At 38.8% G+C, this 25,643-nt stretch overlaps 1 protein-coding gene across 1 annotated transcript; it reads left to right on the forward strand.

The window, feature by feature from the left end:
- The first annotated feature begins 2,308 nt into the window (after positions 1-2,308).
- ALX1 (ALX homeobox 1) lies at positions 2,309-22,207 on the forward strand. The gene is made up of 6 exons (XM_068190331.1): positions 2,309-2,375; positions 3,361-3,484; positions 3,987-4,259; positions 6,439-6,743; positions 10,316-10,444; positions 21,559-22,207. Exons 3-6 carry the CDS (start codon positions 4,028-4,030, stop codon positions 21,877-21,879), a joined length of 987 nt encoding a protein of 328 aa, XP_068046432.1. The 5' UTR covers positions 2,309-2,375; positions 3,361-3,484; positions 3,987-4,027; the 3' UTR covers positions 21,880-22,207.
- Positions 22,208-25,643: the final 3,436 nt, after the last annotated feature.

Genomic DNA, 25,643 nt, shown 5'->3' on the forward strand with positions numbered 1-25,643 from the left:
GCCCTCCCGCAGGAAAACCCAGCCCTTATCTTCATAGCTTCACCTTCCATTTTCCCAGACAGCTGGAGTGTGCGTATGTGGAAAGAATTGAATAGTACCCCCAAAATTCGTTTAGTCGAGTCCCATGTAGCGCGAATTTCCTCCCGTTCAATCTTTAAATAAATTTCGTGCTTTAACTCTTCTGGAGGGAAGAGAGGTGTTGGTATAAAAAATTAAAAAATAAAAATCTTCTTTCTGTGCTACCATCCATAGTTAAAAACCGATATTAGAAATGGGGAAGAGGGACGGGAGGGGATAGGGATTCCTGGACATTTGAAAGGGAGATCATCGCCCGTATTGCTGCCGTTCTCACTTTATTTAAACAAACGCAAGGGTGTGAGTGGATGCCTTCAACATGCAGTAGCCTTATTTCGGCTGGAAACTGCCATCACGAGCAGCAGCGGCTGCGGACCCAGAAACGGACGTCCGAACCGCACATTTCTTTTCCCAAATTCTTTGACTGTTCGGCAACGACACGTTTGAAATATATGCTGGATCCTCGTTCCTACGCTTGGTCTGTATCTTCTGATCTCAGGAAGGGAAGGAATTCCAGGACAGCGGGGGTAAGGCAGCCTGCCGTCCCCGCAGGAGAGCCCAGCGGTACCGCGGAGCGTCCCGCGGCGTGGGCGCCCGGCTCGTCCCAGTGGACAGGCTTCCCCCAAGGTGCTCCTATGCGCTGCAGGGGCGAGCTCCTTCACACCACCTCTGGTCACGAAACGTCTCTCCATCACACATAACACCCTTTCACAGAAGGTTTGGGAGATACTCCATCTCTGGAAACACAGCGGCACATCTGCATACAGCTCTTAATAACGGGGCTGCTTGGCAGAGAGAGTAGGTCCCTGAAGAAAGATGCTTTTCAAAGCTGTCTCACCTCAGCACAGAATTTGTTTTCCCTTTGCCGCCTTCTCCCCTGGGATCTGTCCAAACCCTCAAATGGTTTTAGCCCGGTGAAGTCAGCTTTCGGTTTTCAAGCTTTTAAGGAGAACGAATGCCATACGTGGCGCCAATTCTCCCCTAGGTTACATCTCTCCTTCCCTTTGAAGTTCGCTGGGTTGCACAGAGGTAAATGAGAGTAGAGTTAGGTCCCTGGAGCTAACAGTGATGTGGAATCACTCTGATTTTTATTTATTTATTTATTATTTCCTGTTGAGGAAGGACGGATTTTAAGACCCGGTTAGAGCTGGTATCGCGCTCTGTATTTAATACTCAGATATTGTAAATATATATATTCATATATACAAATGTAGGCGCTAATCTCGGCGGGGAGAGCTTCGCAAAGACTGAACGATAAGGGAGAGGAATCCTCGCTGCGGGGAAGATGCTGCAGGAGGGTCATGTTTTCTCAGAGGAGCGGGTCTGAAGAGTACAGAGGACGCCGCAGCCCGTCCCCATCTCAGTCCCCAGATGAGGCCGGCGCTTCCACGGCCCCGCGGGTCAGCCGCCGCCGCCGCCGGGGTGGCCCGATCGTCCCGGGAGGGAAGGGGTGGAAGGGCTGCTGGGGTGCGGAGCAGCTCGGTGGGGAGCGAGGGCTGCCGCCGCCGAGGCGGCTCCTCGCCGCCAGTGGGACACGCGCATCCCCGCGGAGACAACCGCGCTCCCTCCAGCCTAGAAAGAGCCCTGCTGCTGCTGGCAGCTCTTGGGGGGATTTACGGTCATAGGAGATGCTCCTTGTCCTCGGCTTTCCTGGAGTTTAATAGTTGTCTTTAAAGAGGGACATTTATTGGGATAAAAGTCGATTGCAGTCTGCAAAAGCTTTGCATGTGTCTTTCATTTAAAAGACATCCAGAGCTCCATTTTTCCCTCTCTCTCCCTCTCTGTCTCTCTCCCCCCCCTGCTCCCCCCCCCCCCCTTTTTATTTTTTCCCTTCCCCAAGGCATTTAGTGCTTTTAAGGCACAGTGATAAACACGCTGCCGAAGTGCCAGCACACGGAGATGCGGGGGCAGGGACAGGATCTATTTCCCCGGGTCCGGAGCAGGCGTTGCTCCAGAAGGTGCAAGGAGGAAACGTGTCGTTTTTCATGAGAAATCCGGGGACGGGAACTGCCCTTGGAGCGGCCCCTGGGGCAGGCTCCAGCCTCTCTCCCGGGGCAGGCAGCGAGCCGGCCTCCGCCGCACCTGGCCGCTCAGCGCGGGCGCCGCTCGTCCTCCGCGCCCCTTCGATTCCTCTTCTCCCGGGGCTTATGGAAACAGTTTAAACTTCTCCCTCCCCGCCAAAGCGACACCCCCACACCACAAAAAAAACCGTCCCACCCCAAGTCCCCGAGCACCACCTCTACGCTCTGCCGCGACGAGACTTCGCGCCCCCCGCAGCCCCAGCTCGGTGATGGCGACAGGTAACGCTGGGAAACGGGAATGAGAGGTTGGGGAAGCAGCCCGGTCCTGACAGATAACAGGGAAGGGCAGAGTGTGCCTGTGGCGGATGGTGCCCACAGCTGCTCGACAGTGGTAGCTGAAAAAAACATCCCCCTACCCCTTTACCCGGGAAAATACCAAGTTAGAGACCAGCTAAAGAAGGAAGGGAAGCTGCCTGCCGGGAGATATGCTGGACCCGACCTGGCCTTCCCTTCACCTTTGACTGAGTTCACAGGAGAGGTCTCTAAGCTGCTCCATAGCCCCGGCCGGCCAGTGTTGCACCGGTACTTCAGCCACTCATTAAAGCCTCGCTTCTTCTCCCCTCCCCGCCCCAGCGGGGGAAGGGCCCACCGAATTGGGTTCTAAAATAGCCTCTGTAGAAAAGACAAGCGCGGGCCCACGATGCTGAAATCCTCATCTGAAGTGATTGCAAGCTCGGGTTTGCTTTACTTCACCGCGTACTCCTTTCACGAGGAAGCACGAAAGATCTTTTCCGTAATTCGTGCCTTTTCTAAAAAGTCCAATATCTCTCTCGCCTGTGTTTTAAAACCTATCAACATGCGAAAAGAACAAGGAATTCAACACTTCAAAGCTCACACATTGGGTGGAAACCACCCGCTTTCCCAATATCCATAGGAATGCATGTATATACGGCTCGTTTAGTTTTCTTCTTATTAACTAAGACTTAAAAAATTACTTTCATTGAGAAACAGTATTGTTTTTTATTGATAATATTTCAGGAGATTTAAAATAAAGGTCCGTTTTAACCACTTTGCACAGATGCACACATACCCCCAACTCCAAACACACACAGAGACAGACTGGTTGAGATCTGTTTCATAGCAGACAAATTATCTTTTAGGCCAGTTTTCTGATGTGAGAGAATTCTAGTTTTAAGTTTCGCTGGTTTACATTCCCTCTACACAAAAAACTGCCTACAACATTTCTTTCTCTGTTTAACTCTAGGACAAAACTTCTGAGCTGCTTAAGAGAGAAGGAACACCGGTTCTTAATTTTACAGCTTCAGAGAACAGGACTGCAGCTACCGACGTATCAGTCAAATCGATTAAAGAAGATCTTTTACTTAAGGGTATGTGCCCCTGAAATTACCTTGCTGTAAGCCTCTCAGGGAGCAGGGGGGAGAGGGAGGGAAGCGAGGGATTACTTTTTCCAGGATCTCTGGAGAAATGAGGATAGGTTGCAGAGGGGAAATGTCCTTTTTATTTGTCCTCCCTCCCCTCCCTCCCTCCCTTTCTCCCCTCACCCTCCTCAAATGCTTGTGTGTGTCTGTCTGAAACAGATCTGTCTGTGGAAAATGGGCCTGGAACTCCCTCCTGTGTTGGGATTAGGTCTTGGGGGACCTGGGGTGGAGTTAGACTACTTGCTTATTTTCATATTCATTAGAAATGGGAGGTTGCACAAGAAGTCCTGCTGAGCTTCAAGATATAAGAGCAACTTCGGGTTCCCCTTTCAAGACAAGACAAATCAAAGGCTCAGAGGCAAAACAGCTCTCTAAGTGCTGAACGCCTCTTCCTCCCTCCCTCCCTCCTTCCTTCCCTCCCATCCACTCACTCTCCCTCCCTTGCTCACAGTCCAGCCTCTGTCTAGGGAAGAGGCTCTCAAGCAGCTTTAGATGATTATGGATTTTCTGAGCGAGAAGTTTGCCCTGAAGAGTCAGCCGAGCAAGAACAGTGACTTTTATATGGGAGCAGGAGGAAGTTTGGAGCACGTTATGGAAACTTTGGACAATGAGTCCTTTTATAGCAAAACGTCAGGCAGCAAATGTGTACAGGCCTTCAACCCTCTGCAAAGAGCTGAGCATCATGTGAGGCTGGAGAGGACATCACCCTGCCAGGACAGCAACGGTGAGTCGTCATCCCAGGGTTATTCCTCCTCCTGGAGATGTGCGGGGGAGGGCAGGGATTCTCCCGCCCTGGGAGACTAAAGGCAGCTGTGCAGCCTTCGGGTGTGGGCATGCCAGGGGCTGTCAGGTCGTAGTAAAATAACAATAACAATACTATTGTTATAATACTACTACCCTACTATAAAAAAAAAAAAAAAAATCCGGGAGAAGGAAAATGCCTACTTTGAAGAGCTCTTTTCCTTTCAGTGCAGCTCTTCAGCTACTGCCTTCCTCACTGGCCCCGGCCCGGGTGTCCCGGCTGGCCGAAGACACAGCTCCGGGCACGCCGGCACAGCCCGCCCGTCCCCGGGGCAGCCCGCCCGGGTGTCCGACGGGCCGGCGGGTCCCGGAGAGTGCTGTAGGACACGGCCGCCCCCGGTACCTTCCGGCACACCCTGGCCACCCCTGGCACCCCCCTGACCGGCCCCTGGTCGCCCTCCGGCCGCTCCCCGGCCATCCCCGCCCCCACTGCGAGCAGCGGCGTTTCAGCCAGCAATCTCCCGGGAAAAAGCATCGCCGGTGTGTCGGTGTCGGAGGGACCCCGGACACGGCCGGCTCCCCGGTGCCGATCCAGGGAGGGAACGGGAAGGCCGCTTGGTCATCTCTGCTTCCTTCAAATACCGTCCTGCGACGGTAGCGGGGTTCTCTGCCGTGTTACTAATTGATGAGTGAAGGTGATTTTTCTCAAAATCCCGTCGGTCATCCAAAGAATAACGTTAAACATTTTATCAAGTATTAAAATTTTCTAGCTTATAAGCAAGGAGAATGAGGAATATTTTCTTTTTAAAACATTCAAAATCTTCCTCATTATTCCAACACGATGAAAATCGCTATAGAAGAAAATTTAAGAACTAATTTCCTAGAAAAATTGGAAAACATGGTTAAGATCAGCTGCAGTAGGACTAACAATATGATATGCTTTTTGACTTCATGTAGTCATTGAAGTATATATATATTTTTTGAGAAAGTTCTTTTATTTGTATGAAAAAATGGTAAGAAATCGATAGATTTCTTCAAGTGTAATTTAAAAAAGAAAAACCTATAGGAAATTGATTTATACATTGAAGTTTTTCTTAATTAGCTAATTTATTGTGTACCTCGAGGGCTTTGGGGCATTTCCTATCTATGTATGTGTTGATGGTAAGTATCTAAAAATTGTGTTTCATTGCAATCAGCTCGAATTGAAAGAAAAGAAATTACTGAGAACGTGAGACAATCTCAAAGCAAGCTTATTATGTTACATAGCATGTTTGTAAGTTTTAATTTCTAAGGAGCTTGAATATTTTTTTCCAACTTTTTCTTAGAAAATAATAAAAAAGTTTTTTTTTAATTCTTTAACTTATCTCATTACTTTTCCAGTGATGTGTGATAAGTAAATATATTGAAAAGTAGGAAATATTTTCATTCCTTATTAAGAAGCTACTGTGGAATATTTCTTATCTCTACCACTAAAGTTTTACCTAAAGAAAAATAATTCCTGCAATCCTTTTACAAAGTATAGGAAACTATCTCTTTTAATAAGTTAACATTTTACAGAAATGCCCTGTATTTTGTAACCATAACAAACCTCATTGGAAATAATTCCGCTTCAAAAATGCAAAAGAAGGTATATGGAATTTATTGAATTTTAAAAGTGAATTTAATTTTTGGTTTAATTTGCTTCTTGATTTATCAGTTTACAACTATTAAGTTTACTTCACAGTTTGTATTTTCATAGAGGTTTTTTACATTTGCTTTCAAGTTTAAAGGCACATTTGTCAATAGCTTTGTGCCTCTTCTATGAAAATCTGTTTTGGGCTAAGATTCCTTATCTGTACAACTCTAGCTGAGGCTGATTTCATGCATTGTTAACTACTTTAGCAGCAGTAGTGGTAGGGTGAAAATAGCCAAGTCTTGCATAGTATCCTTACTCTGTAAGTTTTCAGATGTCATTCTTGGTTAAAATTCAATGTGATTTAGCACTTTTATTCTATCTGTAGTTAATATTACAAATTCCTCTTCAATGATCTCATATAGAAATAACACTGCCACGATAGAATTTGGCTCCTTGTGAAGCTGTTTTATATGAACTCCTGAGTCTAAACACCTCTCCTTCCCCCTTGATCATTTATTAACCAGCTGTTAACCCACCTTGTATACAGTGAACTACGGGATTACTAAAGTGGAAGGACAGCCTCTTCACACAGAGCTGAGCAGGCCCATGGACAATTGCAACAATCTCAGGATGTCTCCAGTGAAAGGGCTGCAGGAGAAGGGGGACCTGGATGAACTTGGTGATAAGTGTGACAGCAATGTCTCCAGCAGTAAGAAGAGGAGACACAGAACAACTTTCACCAGTTTGCAGCTGGAGGAACTGGAGAAAGTATTCCAGAAAACCCACTATCCCGATGTCTATGTAAGAGAACAGCTAGCTCTGAGAACAGAGCTCACTGAGGCCAGAGTCCAGGTAGGAACCAGATTTCAGCCTTTCTGTGACAAATTGTACATGGTAGAAATGAGTAAATTACACTCTTGGGGATTGTACAAAAGCCCATGAAGCTAAAGTAAACATGAGTAAAGTAAATGAGTTTTGCCTCATTTTTTTATGGACATGAGTTGTTATGCTGTAGTGCTAAAACAACTTTTTTTTTTCTTTTTTTTAGTAGCTTTGTTGCAGTTCTGAACACTTGTCTAAAGGATGAGAAAACAACATCAATAGTAAAGTTGTCTTGATCTCTTGTGGAATTCCAGGCAGTGAAAACATGTGTATGTGTTATGTGTACAGATCCCACTATAGACTTGTTGCGTGTAGTTCAGACTGATGACAATGCAGAACTCAGATGCAGAGGATTCTGTGTGTGCCATGGCATGAAAATTACGGTCTAAAAAGTAAATAAATTCCTTGTTTCTAGCCAAAGACTGTACAGTGAAACTACACATACATAAATGTGTATATGTATCTATATACCTATATACCTATATTTACATAGATATGTGTGTGTGTGTGTGTTTTGTACCTGTATAAAACATGGACATAATCTATTCATCTTTTCTGTATGGAATGATCTTAGAAATCACAAAATTAGGAGATACAATTTCAGCTTTTTAAACTTTGATAACCTATAAATAATACTATTCTAGTTTTTGGAAGGAAACATACTGGTGACCACTTAGTACATTATTTGAATATCATAACTGCATACAAATGTGATTCATTCAGTATGTGCTCATATAGTAATCTCAATAATATTTATGACTTTTGATGTGTAATGATGAGAAAAGAAGCTAAATATCCAGGAAATTCAGCCTTTCTCTTGTTTAGAAGTTTTCTGTTGGAAAAGGGTGTGAGACACTTTTTGCAAGTTTATCTTCATTTTAGATCTCTTTTCTGTTCTGGTAATAATCATTATTTCAATTTAGAGAATAACAGTCCTGTTGATTATTACAGACTGGGATTAATTTTTTTAATTTAGTGACTTGAATATGATAACAACTTCACAACTTGTAATTAAACACATACTCACACATGCATATAGAGAAATAGACATCAGTGCACATGCATACAAACTGAATTTAAAGCAGAAACACTTTCAGAAAAAGTCAACTAATTACTTTTATAAAGAAATGTTCTTTTCATGTCAATTCAAGCAGGCATCACATTTGCCATTGTCATCAGAAAATAGAGTCCAAAACTGTGTGTTCTGTTACATCGATGTGATATCAGCAATGCTGATGGAATTTGTTTCAGTGGCTTTTAACTCTTTAGGCTCTGTGCAATTCCCCTCCTGAATTTGGTACAGCTTTCCATTCATTGGGATTTAGTCTTGGCTTAAAAAAAAAGGTAGCATAACATTAAAACACTGTTCTAAAAATGTTTAATTCTGGAATACGAAGAACTACTTCAAGAACAAATTAACAGTGAGAACACGGAGGGGAAAATTGAACTAAAGTGTGTCTTCTGACTTTTTAGCACATTTTTTCTAAGATTTAGAGGCTTCATATTGTAAGACTATTTAAAAGAAGACAGTAAATGAAAAATATATGTCTATATCAGACTTTCACAGAGTATTTATTTCTATTTTATTTAAACATGTTCTTACCTTTCTTAAAAGATAACTGATCTTTGCATTTCTCATATGCTAAATATGGAAAGACATGTTGATCATTTCTATCCAGAGTAGCAAGAGTATTCCATCACAAGATTAAGCAATTTGCAAGGCCTTACGTCATTAAAGGCAAGCATCTGGCAATTCAAGGATAACAAGCAGCAGATTTCTACATTGCTTTGTGGAGGCAAATGGTTACTTTATCTCTGCCAAGAGTAAGTTTCTAGTAAAGTGGTGTAAACAGAAACATTTTGGGGGATTGTCAAAGGAAAGAAAAAATGTGCTTTTTCTCATTTACTTCTATGAATTTAAGCAAATTGTTTGATTTAGTGTAGCAGAGTGATCAGCTGGATACCTTACCCACAGTTCCCTTCACCACCATTTCATCAACATCCAATTTAATATTTGTCCTGCATGCATGCAGAGAGAGCCAACCTGAACCTAATTTATCTAAGTTGTTCTCTTTCCTGCTGCATGTCAGTCCAGTAATTGGTACCCATTTTAAGAAGATTGTCAAGGTCTTTTTTCAAGGAAAGGACTTCATGACTAAATTTCCTTATCGTGTCCTTGGTGCCTCTTGTGGAGACAGGAGATTTTTTTTGCCTTCCCTTTTCCTTTTGCTGAAGCTTAGGCATCATAAATAGCAAAAATTTACCACCAAGGTTCCTAACAATATATACTCAGGAGTTATATGCATGAGCTTTGCTTTGATTGCTGAATCTTTTAAAAGATTGCACATACTGCATATGCCACAAGTCCTTGGGAATCAAAATGAGCAAAATTATGCCCTGGTTGCTTAAACTGTATCAAAAGACATTTGAGTTCTCCAAAGATCAATGCAAGAATGGAATTATAAACCAAACAGTGTTATTTTAACTATCCCACAATATGGAACTCATAAATAGCCCTCAAAATACAGGAAGTATCTATAAAAATCCCACCATTCATGTATGCATATATCAAAATGAATTAATGATCAATTTAGCAGGATGACTAACCAATGCCATTGTTTCCTTTAAAAAAAGGTTCAGTTTAAAGTGTGACTTCTTAAAAAAATCTCAGCGAGCTTGCTTACACCAGAACAATAATGACTAGTTGGATATTACTCTTACACAGTGTTACTTTTCTTAACAATCCCCTTTATTCATCAGAATAATTCCTGATCAGTCCAAACTAAACTGTCTGAAAGACAAGAATAAATTATTAAGACCATGGGACAATGACAGTTATCAGTAACAGAAAGAAATTGTCATATAATGGGTTTTTGATATAGTACTTGACACACAAAATATTACAGAACAGACCAAGGGGTATACATAAATTTAAGCATAAAATCTGAATTATTCCATAGCTGAAAGTGCAATTCTTTTGTCTTCCATTATAAGAAACAGATATCACCTAACACCAAAGTGAAAAAACAATCACAATTGTTCAAAAACTGTCTGCGTCATGGTGACTTTTTATTATCTTGTTGTCCTTTTAGCTAGCCTTTCTTATAGAAAGTTTTCCTGCTGTGTAGACTACTGTCCTTGTGTGAATTTTTCCTGTCTTTTTATTACTGCACTTGATAGAGATTATGGACACCTCTAGGAGGCAGATTATGGATAGTTGCAGCAAGTCAGTGGGCATAGGAATTTAAAAGAATGTTTCTTTACTTCCTACAGACTGATCTTTCTCAGGTTGTCTGTTTTTTGTTTGTTTGTTTTGAGAGAATGAAACAATATGTGTGTTTAAAATAGCCAGCAATAAGTTAAGCAGGTGTGACATTTACAAGATTGAAACAGTGAAAAATCCATTTTCAGGTAGAGAACTTCTCTTTTGTACATAAAGAGAAATTTTTGAAGCCATTGTCCAAAGTCTCCTATTTTCCTAAAACCCTTTGCATGGTATATAATTTTGTTTACCCAGATGACTCTTTCCTTGTGTGCTATAGGTTTGGTTCCAGAATCGAAGAGCAAAATGGAGAAAAAGAGAGCGCTATGGTCAGATCCAGCAAGCCAAGAGCCACTTTGCTGCCACCTATGACATATCTGTTCTTCCAAGGACTGACAGCTACCCTCAGGTATGGTAAAGACCAAGCAGTACTTTGGTTCTACATTTGGCAGCCATCCTAACAAATCTGGTTTTGTATACTTTGCTAAGATGAAGTATAAACTATCTGATCTCTAGAGAGCTTCCTTTTGATGTGTTAAAAATGCACCATTTACTTATGGACCTCAACAGACCATTAAATAGAAGAAGTCTCCTACTAGCATGAAACCATAATATAGCCATACAGAATCAGAACTGAATATATATCCCTGGGGGAGAGAGGCAGAGGGACAGGACAGCTCTCTCAGACCATGGTAGTTGGTTGAATTTTTTTTTTTTTTTCAGTTCCCTGTTAGTAAATAGTAAGGTATACTGCACAATAAGGTTGCAATCTTGTGTCTCTGTTCTCTAGTCCTTTGGTTTACTGCTTTGCCTCACTCTCTGCTTTTGTTTCTCTCCTTGCTTCTTTTAGCACATTGAATATTTTTATTCTGGAGCCTTTTTTTTTTTTTTTTTTTTTTATGTCTCTGGCTTCACATTGCTTTTACCACATGATTAATTAAAAAAAAAGCACCATACAAAGAAAAAATCTTGCATGTTTCCTTTCCACTACTATTCCTTTCCACTACTTCCACCACTATTTTGGTGCTCTTCAGCTTCATTAGGTAGCAGGGTGTCTTCCAACTTTAAGAAAATACTCATATTCTATGTGAGCTTGCTTTGGTCATACTCTGAATTGGCTGAATGAAGAGTTCCTCAGGGTTGGGGAAGAGTGGCTGGAAATTGACTCAGCTGAGAAGGGCCTGTGGGTGTTGGTTGACAGCAGCTGAACATGAGCCAGAGTGTGCCCAGGTGGCCAAGAAGCCCAATGGCATCCTGGCCTGTAGTGCAGGACCAGGGCAGGGATTGTCCCCCTGTCCTTGGCAGTGGTGAGGCGACACCTCAAATCCCGTGTCCTGTTCTGGGCCCCTCACTATAAGAACCACATTGAGGTGCTGGAGAATGTTCAGAGAAGGGCAACGGAGTTGGGGAGGAGTCTGGAGCACAAGTCCTGTGAGGAGGAGTTGAGGGAGTTGGGCTTTTTTGCCCAGAGAAAAGGAGGTACAGAGGAGACGTCATCACTCTCTAGAACTGCATGAACCGAGATTGTAGCAAGATGGGCCTTGGTCTCTTCTCCCAGGGAAAAAGTGGCAGGTTAAGAGGACATAACCTCAAGCTGAGCCAGGGGAGGTTCAGGTCAGACATCAGGAAGAATTTTTTCACTGAAATGGTGGTTAAGCATTGGAATTCTGGGGCTACCATCCCTGGAAGTATTCAAGAATTGACTGGAAATGGCAATTAGTGCTATGCTTTAGTTGGCATGGCAGTGTTTGGTCAATTGTTGGACCTCATGATCTTGGCAGTCTTTTCCAGCCTTAGTGATTCTATGATTCTATGAATGTGATTAGCTATGAACCAGGGATCTGCAGCTCATGTGTCATCCACTCAGTTTAATGTGCTTTACCTCTGAAGAGGTTACATATTACTAGGTTTGGTGCCTGGGCCAGAGCTGCCCTGTGCTCCAGCAGCTCAGAACATGGACACAGCCATTTCAGCTGTGGTGGCACTTGTAAGTCGTCTGTTTTCATTTAAAAATGTAGCAGGGCAATAACCCAAATTGCATTAGCAACCACTGCATGACTGTGTTTAGGTAGGCGGACACAATCTTAGGAAGCCTCAGGTAGATTCACAAAGACATAGATTTGCATTCACTCACAGGTCTCATTCAAGGTGGTCAATTCTCCTTTGAAGGTCTTTCTGACTTACCTAGAGCATCACAACAAGTGATACAAGGAACAGAGCTGAAGCTTTGGGATTTCTAGACTAAATTTGTGTCTGCCAACTTGTCTTGTATTTTTAGTAGGATTCCATGTACATATTTTCCTAAATGACCGAAGTTTCATTAGTATAAGATAATAGAATAATATAAGTGATTGGTAAGCACTTAAAAGGATTGTCCTAAAATTAATGTTTTTCAAAAATCCCATATTTTCAAACTATATGATGATATGATCTGTAGAATTCTAACCCAATAAAATATCTATTCTGTACTTTCAGATTGTTAAAAAGATTAATTCTCTCTGCATTCCTGTTTATACTTTCGTCAAAAAATATCTGCTAGACAGATGACACAACTAAGCTTCAGTCTGACAAATATTTCCATCACTAATTAATAGATTCTTAAAAACAGAAGATTGAAATGCAAATACTGGTCTCATCATCTTAGATCAAGCATCTCTAAAATGTGTAGAAATATAAAATGTGTACTCTTTCACAAGCACAAATGCAACGTGCTCACCTACAAACACAGACTAACAGACTGCAGGTAAACAGAGAGGAACAAATGTGTAATTGAGTTGGGTCACCTGCATGAGAATGCTGCTTTGTGCTGTTCTGTACTTCAAGAACAGGAACAAGGAGCTAAATGAAGGTGTGAGTACACTTTACATTGGCTGTTTCAGCTGAGTGCTTGCATGCATAGCTTGGCTACATGATAAAAACAAGGTAGCCCTCTCCTCAGAGAAAAATTTGGCAACTTTTCTGTATATGAGTAGGTGTCCAGGCAATTATCACAAAACATTTAATAAAAATTCATATTCTTGCTTACCTGGTGGTAATTCTTCATAGTTTTCACATTCTGAAATCCTGTCCTTCAGTAAAACCTCACCTCTATCATATATATAACATTTCCAGTGAGAATGACTGAGACAATGAAAATATGTTTTAAGAACACAATGGTTACTAACATCACTGCATTCAAATCTTTTGAACTAGATGTCCATTATTAAGTGCTTCACTAATGGAAAATAAATATACAGCTCCTGACTTGCTATAAATTCATCAATCTATCCCACAACTCAGACAGAAAATGCATTTAAAATTTTTTCATTTTAATGTTATAAATCGATTTCCCCAACAATTCCTTTATTTCATTGTAGTTAATGTAAGAAAAGAAAACAGATATCCTTTTTGCCTTTAGTTTTATTCCCATACCACCACCACCACAAGCACTTCTCTTATGACAATGAAATAGGTAAATATTAGACAAGCTTTGCTGTACTTTTAAATAAATAAATTTAAAATATACTTTTAAATATACTTTTAAATAAATTATTTTTTTTTTCTTGTGGTTTGTGGAACACAGATCACTAGAGCTTATTTAAGAAGGAACATGGAGAAAAACAGACTCCCTGTTGCTGGAAGAAAATATAGGTTGAATATTGAAAAAGGATGAAATCAAGCTGAGAAGTTTACAGCTTTATGGCAGAAAGAGCAGGAACAAATATGAATTTCTGGTGTGCATTATAAGGATTTGCAGCCTGCAGATTTTCTGTTTTGAGTCCAACCATGGATATGTTGAGAAAACACATCTCAGTTGCATTCCAGCAGAAGCATCCGTCTCTTGCAGTCAGTCAAGGGAATCGTGGAGACTTCTGCTTAGTCTCTTCACCAATTATCTTCATCAAATACAAATTAAGAACAGAATGCTGCTATGTATTGTGTGACTTCATAAATCTGAAAGGTTTCTCTTGTGAGAAAATGAATCTTTCAACTCATTTCAGAGAGTAGGTTGGCTCTGAATCAGAGAAAGGTTGAGGTTGGAAATGACTGAAGGTGATCTGATCCAACAACTGTCTCTATAATCCAGTCTAATTTTGCTATTAAATTCCACATCTTTATCTTCACAATAATGACAATTCAGATTTCTTTTGGTAGATCATAATTCTTTGCTTCGCTCTTTAAGTCTAACTTTAACTATTTTTACAGTATACTGACTTCAGATTTTTTGTTTGTTTGTTTGTTTGTTTGTTTGGAGTTTTTTTAGTTGCTTGACTACCTGCCAAGAAATTGAATATCTCCTAAACTGGCCAAATTCTGCATACATATATCCTCCATTAATTATACTGTCAAAATCTGGGTTACAGAGAAGGGCACTTTGTACAATATTCTTGAGCAATCATTGTGATTCAGATGTTTTTTTCAAGGCTTTAACAACATTATGCTGAAAATCAGATTTTTCTTGGAAAATTTTATACATGGCAATTTTCATTCATTTTAATAGAAGTTCTTAGTTTCATTATTTTCAGTGTTTGAACTTCAAGGTTTTCTTGCAGAGGCAACACATTATGGTCTAAGTCATCTTAAGTGCACTCAGGAAAACACATATTCTAGACATTTTTAGCTTAATTAGCAATATCCTACTGATAAGATGGAACATCTTAACGTCAGTGGGAAAATGAATGCAGATTCCCTTCATGGGGAAGTTTATTTCATTTCACCAGAGTGAATGTTAGTAAAAAAGCCATACTTAATTTGGTCACTTAAAAACAGTGAAGAGTGTTATTAAATATGTCTCAGGATATCTGAGACACTGTTGAAGTGTTGGTGAACAGGATTTAAAAGAAGGATCCATCCTTCATTTTAGGCAGCCATGGTCAGATAAGTATTAGACATTTATGTTTAGGAAACATAACCAAAGAGAATTTTATGCCAGATATGGGTTCCCTTTACAGCTGTCAAAAAGCTGATCAACTAAAATTTTTATTCCTAAAACATAAGGTGTAAAATAGGTAAGATGATCTGTCAACATTTTTTTTTTTGTTCTGATGCCTGGTTCACCTGCAGTCATCTGTAGTTATCTACACATATATATAAATACGTTGGAAGAGGAACAATAAAAAAGCCTCTTTAGTTTTGTTCTTCTCTTACCTTATTGGTCTTTATTTGACTCCCTCTGCCACCCTATGTTAGTGGGAAAGCTCTTGTTATAGAGGTACTTGATGTCATCAGATTCAATGATTACCTATGAGAACTAACGAGAAAACCTGAGACAAAATTTCATTTTAGCCCCCCTTATTTACACACACAAGAGCCTATACCATTATCACACAAGACTCCCAGATTTCCCTGTGTGAATCAAATTGATAAAGATGCTGTCTTTATAAATAAGTGCATCAATATGTAAATAAACATTAAATTGTACCACTGAAAAGCAGATAAAAAAGGTCAACGTTTTTCTCCCACCTAGGCTCTTTCCTTTCTTTGCGTCTTTCCTCCTTACTTGTTCTTTAATCATGTTCATTTTTTGTAATTTTTCTTCTAAGTTCTTTTAAAAGGATTAATTTTGTCATGCCATTCTACTTTCCCTCTTGATATCACATGTAAAATGTTTGGGTATTTAAAAATTTTCTTGAAAATGCAGTCAAGACTTTGATAGGATAGAATTTAATTTTTTATTTCAGTCGAAAAAGCCCAATCTAGTGCAGGTGGGAATCCTAACACAACAAAAGCTTTTCAAAAGTATGGGAACAGGAATGATATAAAAGGTGTAGAAAGAAAAGAAAATGATGAAATCTCATAAATAGAAGGAAGAGGCTGAAGTTTGCATTCCATCCACTAGAATGATAAATTAAATTATTATGTTGAACAGCATGGCATCCCATAATGTGTTGGCAGTTGAAGAGTGTAGAAGTGGTATCAGCATACATGTGTTAAGTACTAAGATCTTGGATCATCATTATTGTTTGCTCTAGCCTTTGTACATATGGCTAATCCTCATTAGCAATAATCAAAGTTACATGCTGCAATTAAATGTTCATATGGAATGTATTAGACGCCACATGTTATATGACTTAAAATTTCTTTTAACTGTAGTAGACACATAAATGACAGTTAATCACAATAGTTCATTAAGGCTATGGGTACACTGATTGAGCTTGAGTGGATGTGGCAGACATCCCTGATCTGGCTTCAAAGAGGTTTTATCGCACACTCGTGCTGTCGAGCTGTGACAGCGTGGAGCTTGGGCTGAGCCACCACCTGCAGACTGTCTTGCTGCATGTGTGCTCACTTGCCCTGCTGTGGCTTATCTTCCAACAAGAGTGGAGTGACACTTCTAATCTTTCTGGGTGGTGTCTGTTTCACACAAAGTAGCTTATGCACTGCACTTTTATTTTTCTTGGTAATAAACCACCACTGTATGTGGTCCTCATAGTCTCAATGTTCAGTTTGCTGCTCTGTAGAGTTTTGTTGTGAAACATGTATTTCTTTAAGTGTGAATGACTTTACTGGGGCTTAATTATATGGCATTTTTTTTTCCTAAGCTACACAAAATTTTTAATAGTATATTTCAAAATATGAAATATTGTCCTTAACTGTATCATAGAGTTGAAATATAATTAATCCATATTGTAAGTGGCCTCGAGATTGCAGTAGGGAGAATTTACAGTACACCAAACATCCCATACAAGAATGAAAGCTTGATAACTTTTCAAACCCTGCCTTATTTGGAAAGTTAGCAAACTTGTCTAAGTGTGGAATCTAATGGTCAGATTTTTATTTTGTTCACTATTTGTAAGCCAAATGTGGACTGAAGGGGTCTATCACTTATTTTAAATCTGTATTATTAAACCTCTCACTAAAATGTGCTAATTAGCATTTTATTTATATCTGAAAATGTGTGCTGCATCTCTCATACCTGAGCCTAATATAGTACAGGTGATCTTCACATGAGCACTCATCCGACAGCTCCTACAAAATGATCACAAATTAAACACTGAGAAGTACTCTGTCTAGATATTAATATAAAATACAATGAGAGTGGGGACAAATTGCCCATAGAAATTAATGAACCCCTGTAGCTGGAGCGACTCAAAACATGGCTGGATGGGGTTTGAATAACCTTATCTAAATTTGCGAGTAACTGCAAGCAAGGGTTTAGAAAAATAATCCGAGGCTCTTTTCAGTTTAAATTATTTTGAGAATCTACAAGCTTGGGAAACACAGGGAAATTTCCACCTGTATTTTGGATGTTATAAAGAGGCACCCAGAAAAGAAAAAATGTGGAAAGTTACAGACCAAATTAATTGTGCTGATGGACTAGGAATGGCCAACAGATACAACTTGTGACTAGTATTTTTAAGCAGTTTAACAGATATTGCATTTAATCTCCTGAAAGTAGCTCCTTGTGCTAGCAGAGATTTGATATTTTCTGGTAGTGCAAGAAGAGGAGTGACAAAAATTTAGCAAATGAGTCTGACATTCACGTTTTCTATAATTACATGAATTCTTAACTCTTCATTTAGTGTCATTTAGTCTTGTTTTCCACAGAGGAATTGTGTAGTGTCTAATTTCTTACCAGAGTAATTATAATAACATTCAGCACTTATAACATTTATTATGTAATATAATAATAACATCTCTTGATATCTAGAGCTCTTAAAAGAGATTAGTGTTTTGTTTCCCATGTGGAGCACTAAAACACATGCACTCAAACAGAGACGGTCTCTAGTCTGGATAGGCTGGTGGCTGAAATAACACGAGTCAAGAGTTTGGTTATGAGAGAGCAAAGCTAGGGAAGTGATAGAAAACTCCCAGAAAAATTTGATATTTGAGTTTATGTGATTTCTCCAGCAGCTGCATAAAAAGGCTGAAGCTCAGGGAGTTTGAAAGCTTAACAGAAAAAAGCAATGACATCAAGCAGGATGACAAATTACCTCAGCTCATTTTCCTCTGCAGTGTATAACAGAAGGTCATGTGCCTAGGAAATTATATCATAACCACGTTAACAACCATAACTCTCCAGTTATGTTCTTGTCACAGCTATGAAATCCTATTTCTTTTTCAGTCAGGAAGGGTGTGTGTGCATGTGTATGTGTGTATAAAACATACAGTAGGTAAATATATTGAAGGGCTCTGGTAATTTCATGGTAACCACAAGAGCAAAGCTCAAGTTGTTTGTGATGTTAACAGAAACCAGAGATGTGCTGTATGTATGGCCTCATTCACAGTCTCTGAATTGCCTTTTATATAGTTCATGGATCACACAAGATTTTAAGAGGAAAAATATTTTCGTTAAATTCATGTACATAATGTTGCTTTTCCTTCTAACATACCAGAAGAAGGTCTGATCATTTTGACTTATTGTGAAACATTATTGTATTTATTTTTAATACAGGAATACCTTCTGCACCTAAATTTCACTACAAGATTTTTATGTTGCAAATCCTTGTAAAGAAATGAAAATTTAATACCAAATGTGAAGTCACACAACCAACTAAAATGAATAGAAAAATGATATAACTGAAACATTGTTTTGGAAGGCATAACTGCCTCATGAGAGAAGATGTAAAGCTTTCCTAGAATCTTCTGGCATTCCTGAAGTTAAGTTTAATAATTTGGATTTCTTTCTCTAAGGAAGAAACCTAGTGCACTCCTTTAAAAGTTTTAGAATTAACAGGTTGTTCACATATTTCTTGAAAAAGACATTGGCATCTTTTAGGATTTGCAGCTGAATTCTGTTCTCATTTACACCTGTGCAATCTTACTGAACATAAATTGAAAGAGATTTGTCTAGAATAAAAATATCAGGAAAATTGGCGGTACTAAACTTAGTTTACTGCAAACCGAACTACTCAAAATATGGAAAGAAAGAGTGATTTTGTGATTCCTCCAGACCACATAGGTTATTGGGCACTTTCTAACTGAGCCTCTGAACCTTTTGAAGGTTTCCCATCGTGACTGTATTAAAAGCAAACTTGTTCATGTTTGTATTTAAACTGGTTATTTTAAAAATTCCTCCCATAATTATATCTGTGCTGCCTGGGTGACTGCAGTGTTTGGCATAGCATTTCTTAGAAAGAAATTTCAGTAAGTCAGATAAATAAGACTTTGTTGCACGTAAGTTAGCTTTGGAGATTATGAGCTCCTTCAGAAATAGCTCGTGTATTACACACTACATAGGTTAACTAGTTTCTCCCTGGGGAAATTTGTCTGATTATAAGTCAAAACTGGCTCAGGTAGGTTAATCAAGGAGTAATAAGGCAGCTGGGAATCATGTCAAACTGTAGAGAGTCTCCCATGGGCTGTCATTTGAGTCTTCTGAAAAGTCATTATGAGAAGAGGCAACTAGAAAGTTCAGAAACTTTTTTTAGATTTCCTCATATAGGAAATCCTCCTCCTTCAGGAGGCCCACAAGAAGAAGGAAAAATCTTCTATATCCTTCCTCAGTGACCTTACTTCCTCCATTGCCTCCCAGCAGACCACCTAAAATATGCAAGAGCAGAAGCTTGAGGTGTGCCCAGCTATGCGGGTGTGCGTGGAAAGGCACATCCATGAGTGTGTGGAACTATAACTGCATGCATGCATTTCTGTGTAAAACTAGCAGACCCAGAGTTTGGGGAGATGTGTTGTTACCATGATTTTCCCCCAGGCTTTCAGAGGAAACCAAAATGGAGCATTTACTGGATTATTTTTATTGCAGCTGGAATTCCCAAGGAGCCCAGATTAGTTTGTCAGCTCCTGATGACCTTGCGAATACTACTGTTTAAAATATTAACTTTTAAAATAAGACTATTTCATCCTTCTTATCTGCACTTGATCTCAGCTAGAGGAGTTCAGCAAACCATAGTTTATCGCTTTAGCTTGTTGATGGTTTGTTATGTGCTGTTGCAAAGTGATAGGACAATGGGAGAAAACACAACTCATCAACCTTAGAAACATGTTTTCATTCTGTGTGTGTGTATGTGTGTCTGTCATAATTCATTACTTCCTCTGACCTCTACTTTGACAGAAAAAATCACTCAGCTAGAGAGATAACCTTTATATCTTAAAGTCAAAATTCCTTTGTCTGTGGATTTGGAATGTGAATTTAAAATTAAGTTTGAAGTGGGAATTCACTTTTCAGTGCTAACTGAAGAGTAATTGAGTTACTCCAACATATCACAGAGAAGACACGTGGGCTCAATTGCAGTGCATCAGGGCAAGGATTCACTGAACAGACAACAGATTTTTAGAGTGAAGACAAATTTAGTAAAAAACAAATAGGAAAGGATATAGTTACTGGCTGACAAGATCTGTACTGTGAATGGGGGCTAAAAAATGTCTTGCCTGATGTTATTTGTACATTAAAAAAATCGGCATTCAGGAAAGGTATATAGGTAAAAGTGGAGAAGACATACAAAGCTGTATATTTTATAATGGTGTGTGCAAATGAGGAATAACTGAGGAAGTTTGAGTATGTCAGAAATTATAACATATGCAAGTAGCATTGATAGAGAGAGAGTAGAGAGTTTGGAAAAAGAGAAGGGCAGTTGCTGAGTGTGAAGTTTGATCAAATCAGAGTGAATAGAGCAGGAATGAAAGACCATGCAGTCTGAGATAAAAACAGCTGTCTTATGTTAGGTCTTAAAAATCTTCCTGTCTGTTCATCTTGTAAAAAACAAGTGAAAAATACCTATCCATAAATAACATCTATACTTAGATGGTAGAAGGCCTGAGACTTAGAGTGGAGCTTTAAGCGACTGCCAAGTATAGAACGGATTATACATCAAAGCTTGAATACATGGTTACTCCAGCCATTGCTGGTTACCACAAAGTTTGTGTCCTAGTCTTCATGCAACATTTTCCAGGGATGCACAATGCAGCTTGTTAAGGCTGAATGCTGAAACAGAAATGCCCTCAAAGTATAGTTTCACATCAAAAGTAATGAAAAGAAATTTTATGTCAAATCTATCTTTGAAAAAAATTTAAGAAAAGGTCTTGAATGTATTATCAGTAATTCCTGTGTTTTAGGGTTTCATTTGTTTTAAAGTAATTACGCATAGCTTCTCATTATTAAATTTTTCAAATACTTGTTGGGCTTTGTCATGTGAGAAATCCAAATTGGTTTGTTTTGTTCACCCTTTTCCTACCATTACAGTGGGAATTCAAATGAGGAGAAGCATTTATGTTGAAAATATCTATGATCTTGTACAGTCTTTTGACACCTTTTCTCTGATGTCAGTCATGTGTTTCCATTAATTTTATTGACTGACTGGGCTGATGGCATCCTGAGGTTCAACACTAGACATCATATATGGAGTTGCAGGACAAATGGATGGCAAAGTAAGGAACATGACTCATCAGCCCTTGCTCTTAAGTGAACGAGCTCATATTTTTTCTCACGTGATCTCTTCACACTATTTTCTGACATGATTGCAGAGAACTTGTTAAATATTTGTTGCTTGTTTCAGAGGGGAACTAATTATATGTGAAGTAAAGCAAACCAAGCATTGCAGAAAACAAAATATGAACTAAATTTAATTGTGTTCATTTTATATATTCCAGATTCAGAACAATCTGTGGGCAGGGAATGCGGCCAGTGGTTCTGTGGTTACCTCCTGCATGTTGCCACGAGATACGTCCTCCTGTATGACACCTTACTCCCACTCACCCCGGACAGATTCAGGCTACACAGGCTTTTCAAACCACCAGAACCAATTTAGCCACATGCCCCTCAATAATTTTTTCACTGACTCATTGCTTTCTGGGGCAACCAATGGACATGCTTTTGAAACCAAGCCAGAGTTTGAAAGGAGGTCCTCCAGCATTGCAGTTCTACGGATGAAAGCCAAAGAGCATGCTGCCAATATTTCTTGGGCCATGTAATATAGCAGTACCCTCTTTCAATTTCTTTTTTTTTTTTTTTTTTTTTTTTTTTTTTTTAAAGCAAACTAAAACCATTTTTATTTCCCATATTTAAAGGGAACAACAATAAGCTGCTGTGTGTGGAATGCTAGAAGTCACAATATACACGATGTCTGCTTAAAGAAATGCAATATAATATTTAACAATAAACCAAGAATAAACCAAATAGATTTACCATGCATCAAGCTCAACAAACCCTCTTTGTTTTGCTTTTTATATATGTTTTGTTGTACCAGTTGATGAAATATGATTATAGAACCTGAAAGAAAAAATAAAACTACTAAACAAATGTGTCTACTCCATGGCTTTTAGCAGTCCTGTATAAAAAAATTTATGCTTTACAATTGAATACTTCATAAAGGAACAACTTGGTAAAGGAAAATAAATTTATTATACTGAACCCATGATGTAAATCTCTAAGCACACCACGCAAAGAAGGAAATGTATGACCATTCATGTTGTAGGTAGAATTTGTAGACTGAGTTCTCTCAGCACCGCGCTGCTGCTCTGAGCCAGCTCTGCTGTTGCATTAAATGCATGATGAGCGTGTTGAATTTATATCAATGAGCAGCTAATGTAATAACAATAGAAGATACTACTTTATTTTATGGATCTGAGTGTATTTCTATTAAAGATAATGAGATAGATTTTTGGTCACATATAATGCTAAAAGTAGGATCACAGTGCTTTATAGAGTATTCAAAGATGTGCACAGATTATATATCAATTAGTATATTTTTATTAAATCTTAAAGATTACAGACAAGGTGTCATGAAGTTTGGGTGATTCATAGACAATATGGAATAGTACTCTTACACTTTTAACAGAATTCAGATTAGGGAAAAACCCCAAACAACACAACAATGAGGTATTACTTCCAGTACAGTCCATTTTACTGGATTTTGCTACTCTATGGTCAAATTGAAACAAAAAAGTCCAACAAGCCTTGTTAGTTTCAGTTTGTATCTGATCTTAAGATGATGTTAGAGAAATGTTCATTTAGTTTTAGTTACATTTTGTTAAAACTTTGGTTATATGCTTTCCAGAGTGTAAGACTAGTTTGCTACCCTTAAAGTAGATGGGAAAAATCTTTTTGACTGCAATGGCAGCAGGACTTGGCTCTCAGCTCCCAGCCTATCACAAAGGAATTAAAATGTCAGCAGACTTTCTGACATTGCTGGTGGAAAAAAAATAGAGGGGAAGAAAAATACTTTACATCTGGAGAATTGATATCTGCTTTGATTTACTTCTCCTCCCTTTCCCCTGTCACATTCCAAGCTCCTTCAGATGAGTGAAATGTCAGCCTCTTTGAAAGCAACAGTCAGTCTCTCAGGTTCATAAAGGCAAAGTAAATTAATTGAAATAAAGAAGGACTTGCATGGCTGTGATTAGAACAGGATACAACTCTCAGGGCACCCCCTTCTCATTCTTGCTTTTCTTTCTGGCCATTAGTTAGGAACAGAGGGCGCATGGGGAAGAAGGGAAGATTGGGAAGCAGATTTCACCACAGCAACTGCAGAGCTACCAGTACTCACAAAAACAAACACACAGGAATCCCCAGATTTTCTCTTCTCCCACTCACGGGGGCTAAACTCGAAATAAAAATAGGAGATGGCCTCATTCTGTAGCCTTTCAAGCGAATAAACAAACTTGACTTTGAAACCATCAGGATTAACTAAAAATGGGATTTTTACAGCAGAGTCTTACATAGGAAGGTTGAAAGGAAGGTTGTCTTATTTTCCACTAGTAATAAACTCAGATTTTAACACATACATATACTCCAATTTGTGGTTTCCTGATTTGATTCTCCTTCTGAAAATTAGCTTCTACTTTGGCCTGAGGAGCTGGAAAAGAGTATTCTGGCCAGAAGTTATCTTTTCCATTTTTTATGGTCTGTTTAGAGAGCAGTAAACTAGACTTATGTTTTAAAGCAACAACAAAAAAATATTGGTACAGGTAGAGGCATTAGTTTTGTATAGACACTTTATTTTTTAGCAAACTGTCTTCAGTTCAAATTTTTTTTGTTAAATTTTATTCAGTCTCCACATAATTGTTTTTAAGGTATAATATTTAGACAATGCCAAAGCAATTTCCAGAACTTTTTGTTAGGGTTTCATTAGTGGACAAAGAAGGAAAAGTTTAGCTGGCAATCTTTGATCCATTTTTGTTGTTGCCTGCCTCTTTCAATTTACTTATTTATTTTCATAGAAGAATTTGCTATTGTTTTCATCTGAAATACCCCAAAATAATTTGTATAAGTTTTTTTTTTTTTTTTTGTGTCAGGAGTAAAATGCTACAATTCCTAGGAATTTATTGCAATTGCAGATTTATTACAGAATAAATATCCATTTTCAAAATATTACAAGAATTTTAGGTGCTTGAAGCTTCCAAAATCAAAGGGGAAAATAAAAGATCATGTTGTCTTCCTGCTGATTTTAATTAAGTGGAAGGGATTAAATTCTAATTAATTCTTCATCCTCAAATCTAGCAATGGAATTTTTTGTTGCTTGTTGCTAGCATAACTTTATACATTAAATAAATAGGTATTCAACCCCTCATTAAACCCGAGGTGTGATAAGTTGCAGGCCTGCATTAAGCTTGTCATGCTCTTGCATCAGCCTCGTCTGGAAGAATGAATGATAGCCTGTTGGTTGCAGCGTTTCATTTAGCTAATGAAAAAGTATCTTCGTGTTAGATGTCAAGTACTACAACAGGGTCACATTCTGCCAGTTTTATTTAGTAGTGCTTTACTCTGTGAGTAGTGGCATTGATGGGAGTGAGACTACTCACATAGGCCAAATTGTGAATCACTTGTAAATGTTTATTCACAATGGCCCCATTCATGCAAAAAAAAAGCACAACATGAGTAATCGGTTCATAATCAGGCCCAGCTTAAGGTCCTATTCAGCTCTACTAAGGATGGCAGAATCTGGCCCATGCTGGCTTAAGGCCAGACTCAGATTTTTTAACCAGGATGAGTAGCTCCTTATTCCACAAATAGTGCAAAGAGACCGAGGAGTGCAGAGACTGCAACAGGGCTATTTGTAGTGTTCTCTTTTTCTAAGAAAATTCTAGAAAAGAGGCATATCAATATACATAAGTAATGTAAGCAAGTTTCAATGAAAGGGAAATTATTTTATTTTCTGCTGGATTATACTCCCACATTTGACAGGATTTGTGTTCTTGTGCTTTGATTTTATCACTTAATGATTTCTTCTCTTAAGCAACTCATCTTTTCACTGCTTCTTGAACATGTGGAAAATGCACTAAAAACAAAAGGAGGTGATTTACATAGCCTTCCTGCCAAGCATGTTACCTAATGTTTGAGATATGTGATCATCATACTATGCTGAGAAGTAAATTTATAGAACTTTTGGGAATAGAGTCCTTATCCTGTTAAAAGAGAAAGTGAAATATTATTTTAATTATTGATGCAATGTGTTTTCTCCTGTGATTAATTCATCAATTTTTAAAATCTTAAGCCAGTGTTTTAAAAAAATTCTGAACAAATGAAAATTTACTTATAAAATGTAAATTTATTTATATTATGGTTTTTACAGACTCATAAGTGTTAGACAACACTGCATTTAGCAGCTAAAGATAGCCTTCTTATGACCAAGATGGTCAGAAAAGTTTGACAAAAATTCTACCTACAGTTTAACAGCGTTACATACCATCGGAACATATCAATGAAAGCATCTTCTCTCCCTGAGAATAAGTTGAAA

The sequence above is a fragment of the Anomalospiza imberbis genome, chromosome 5, assembly GCF_031753505.1.
Source record: "Anomalospiza imberbis isolate Cuckoo-Finch-1a 21T00152 chromosome 5, ASM3175350v1, whole genome shotgun sequence".
In the NCBI taxonomy this organism is placed as follows: Eukaryota; Metazoa; Chordata; class Aves; order Passeriformes; family Viduidae; genus Anomalospiza; species Anomalospiza imberbis.

Coding starts and splice junctions, on each gene's coding strand:
- ALX1 (XM_068190331.1), top strand. CDS start 4,028: ATGATTATGGATTTTCTGAGCGAGAAGTTTGCCCTGAAGAGTCAGCCG. Junction 4,260..6,438: donor ACCCTGCCAGGACAGCAACG/GTGAGTCGTCAT, acceptor CCTTGTATACAG/TGAACTACGGGATTACTAAA. Junction 10,445..21,558: donor GGACTGACAGCTACCCTCAG/GTATGGTAAAGA, acceptor TATATATTCCAG/ATTCAGAACAATCTGTGGGC.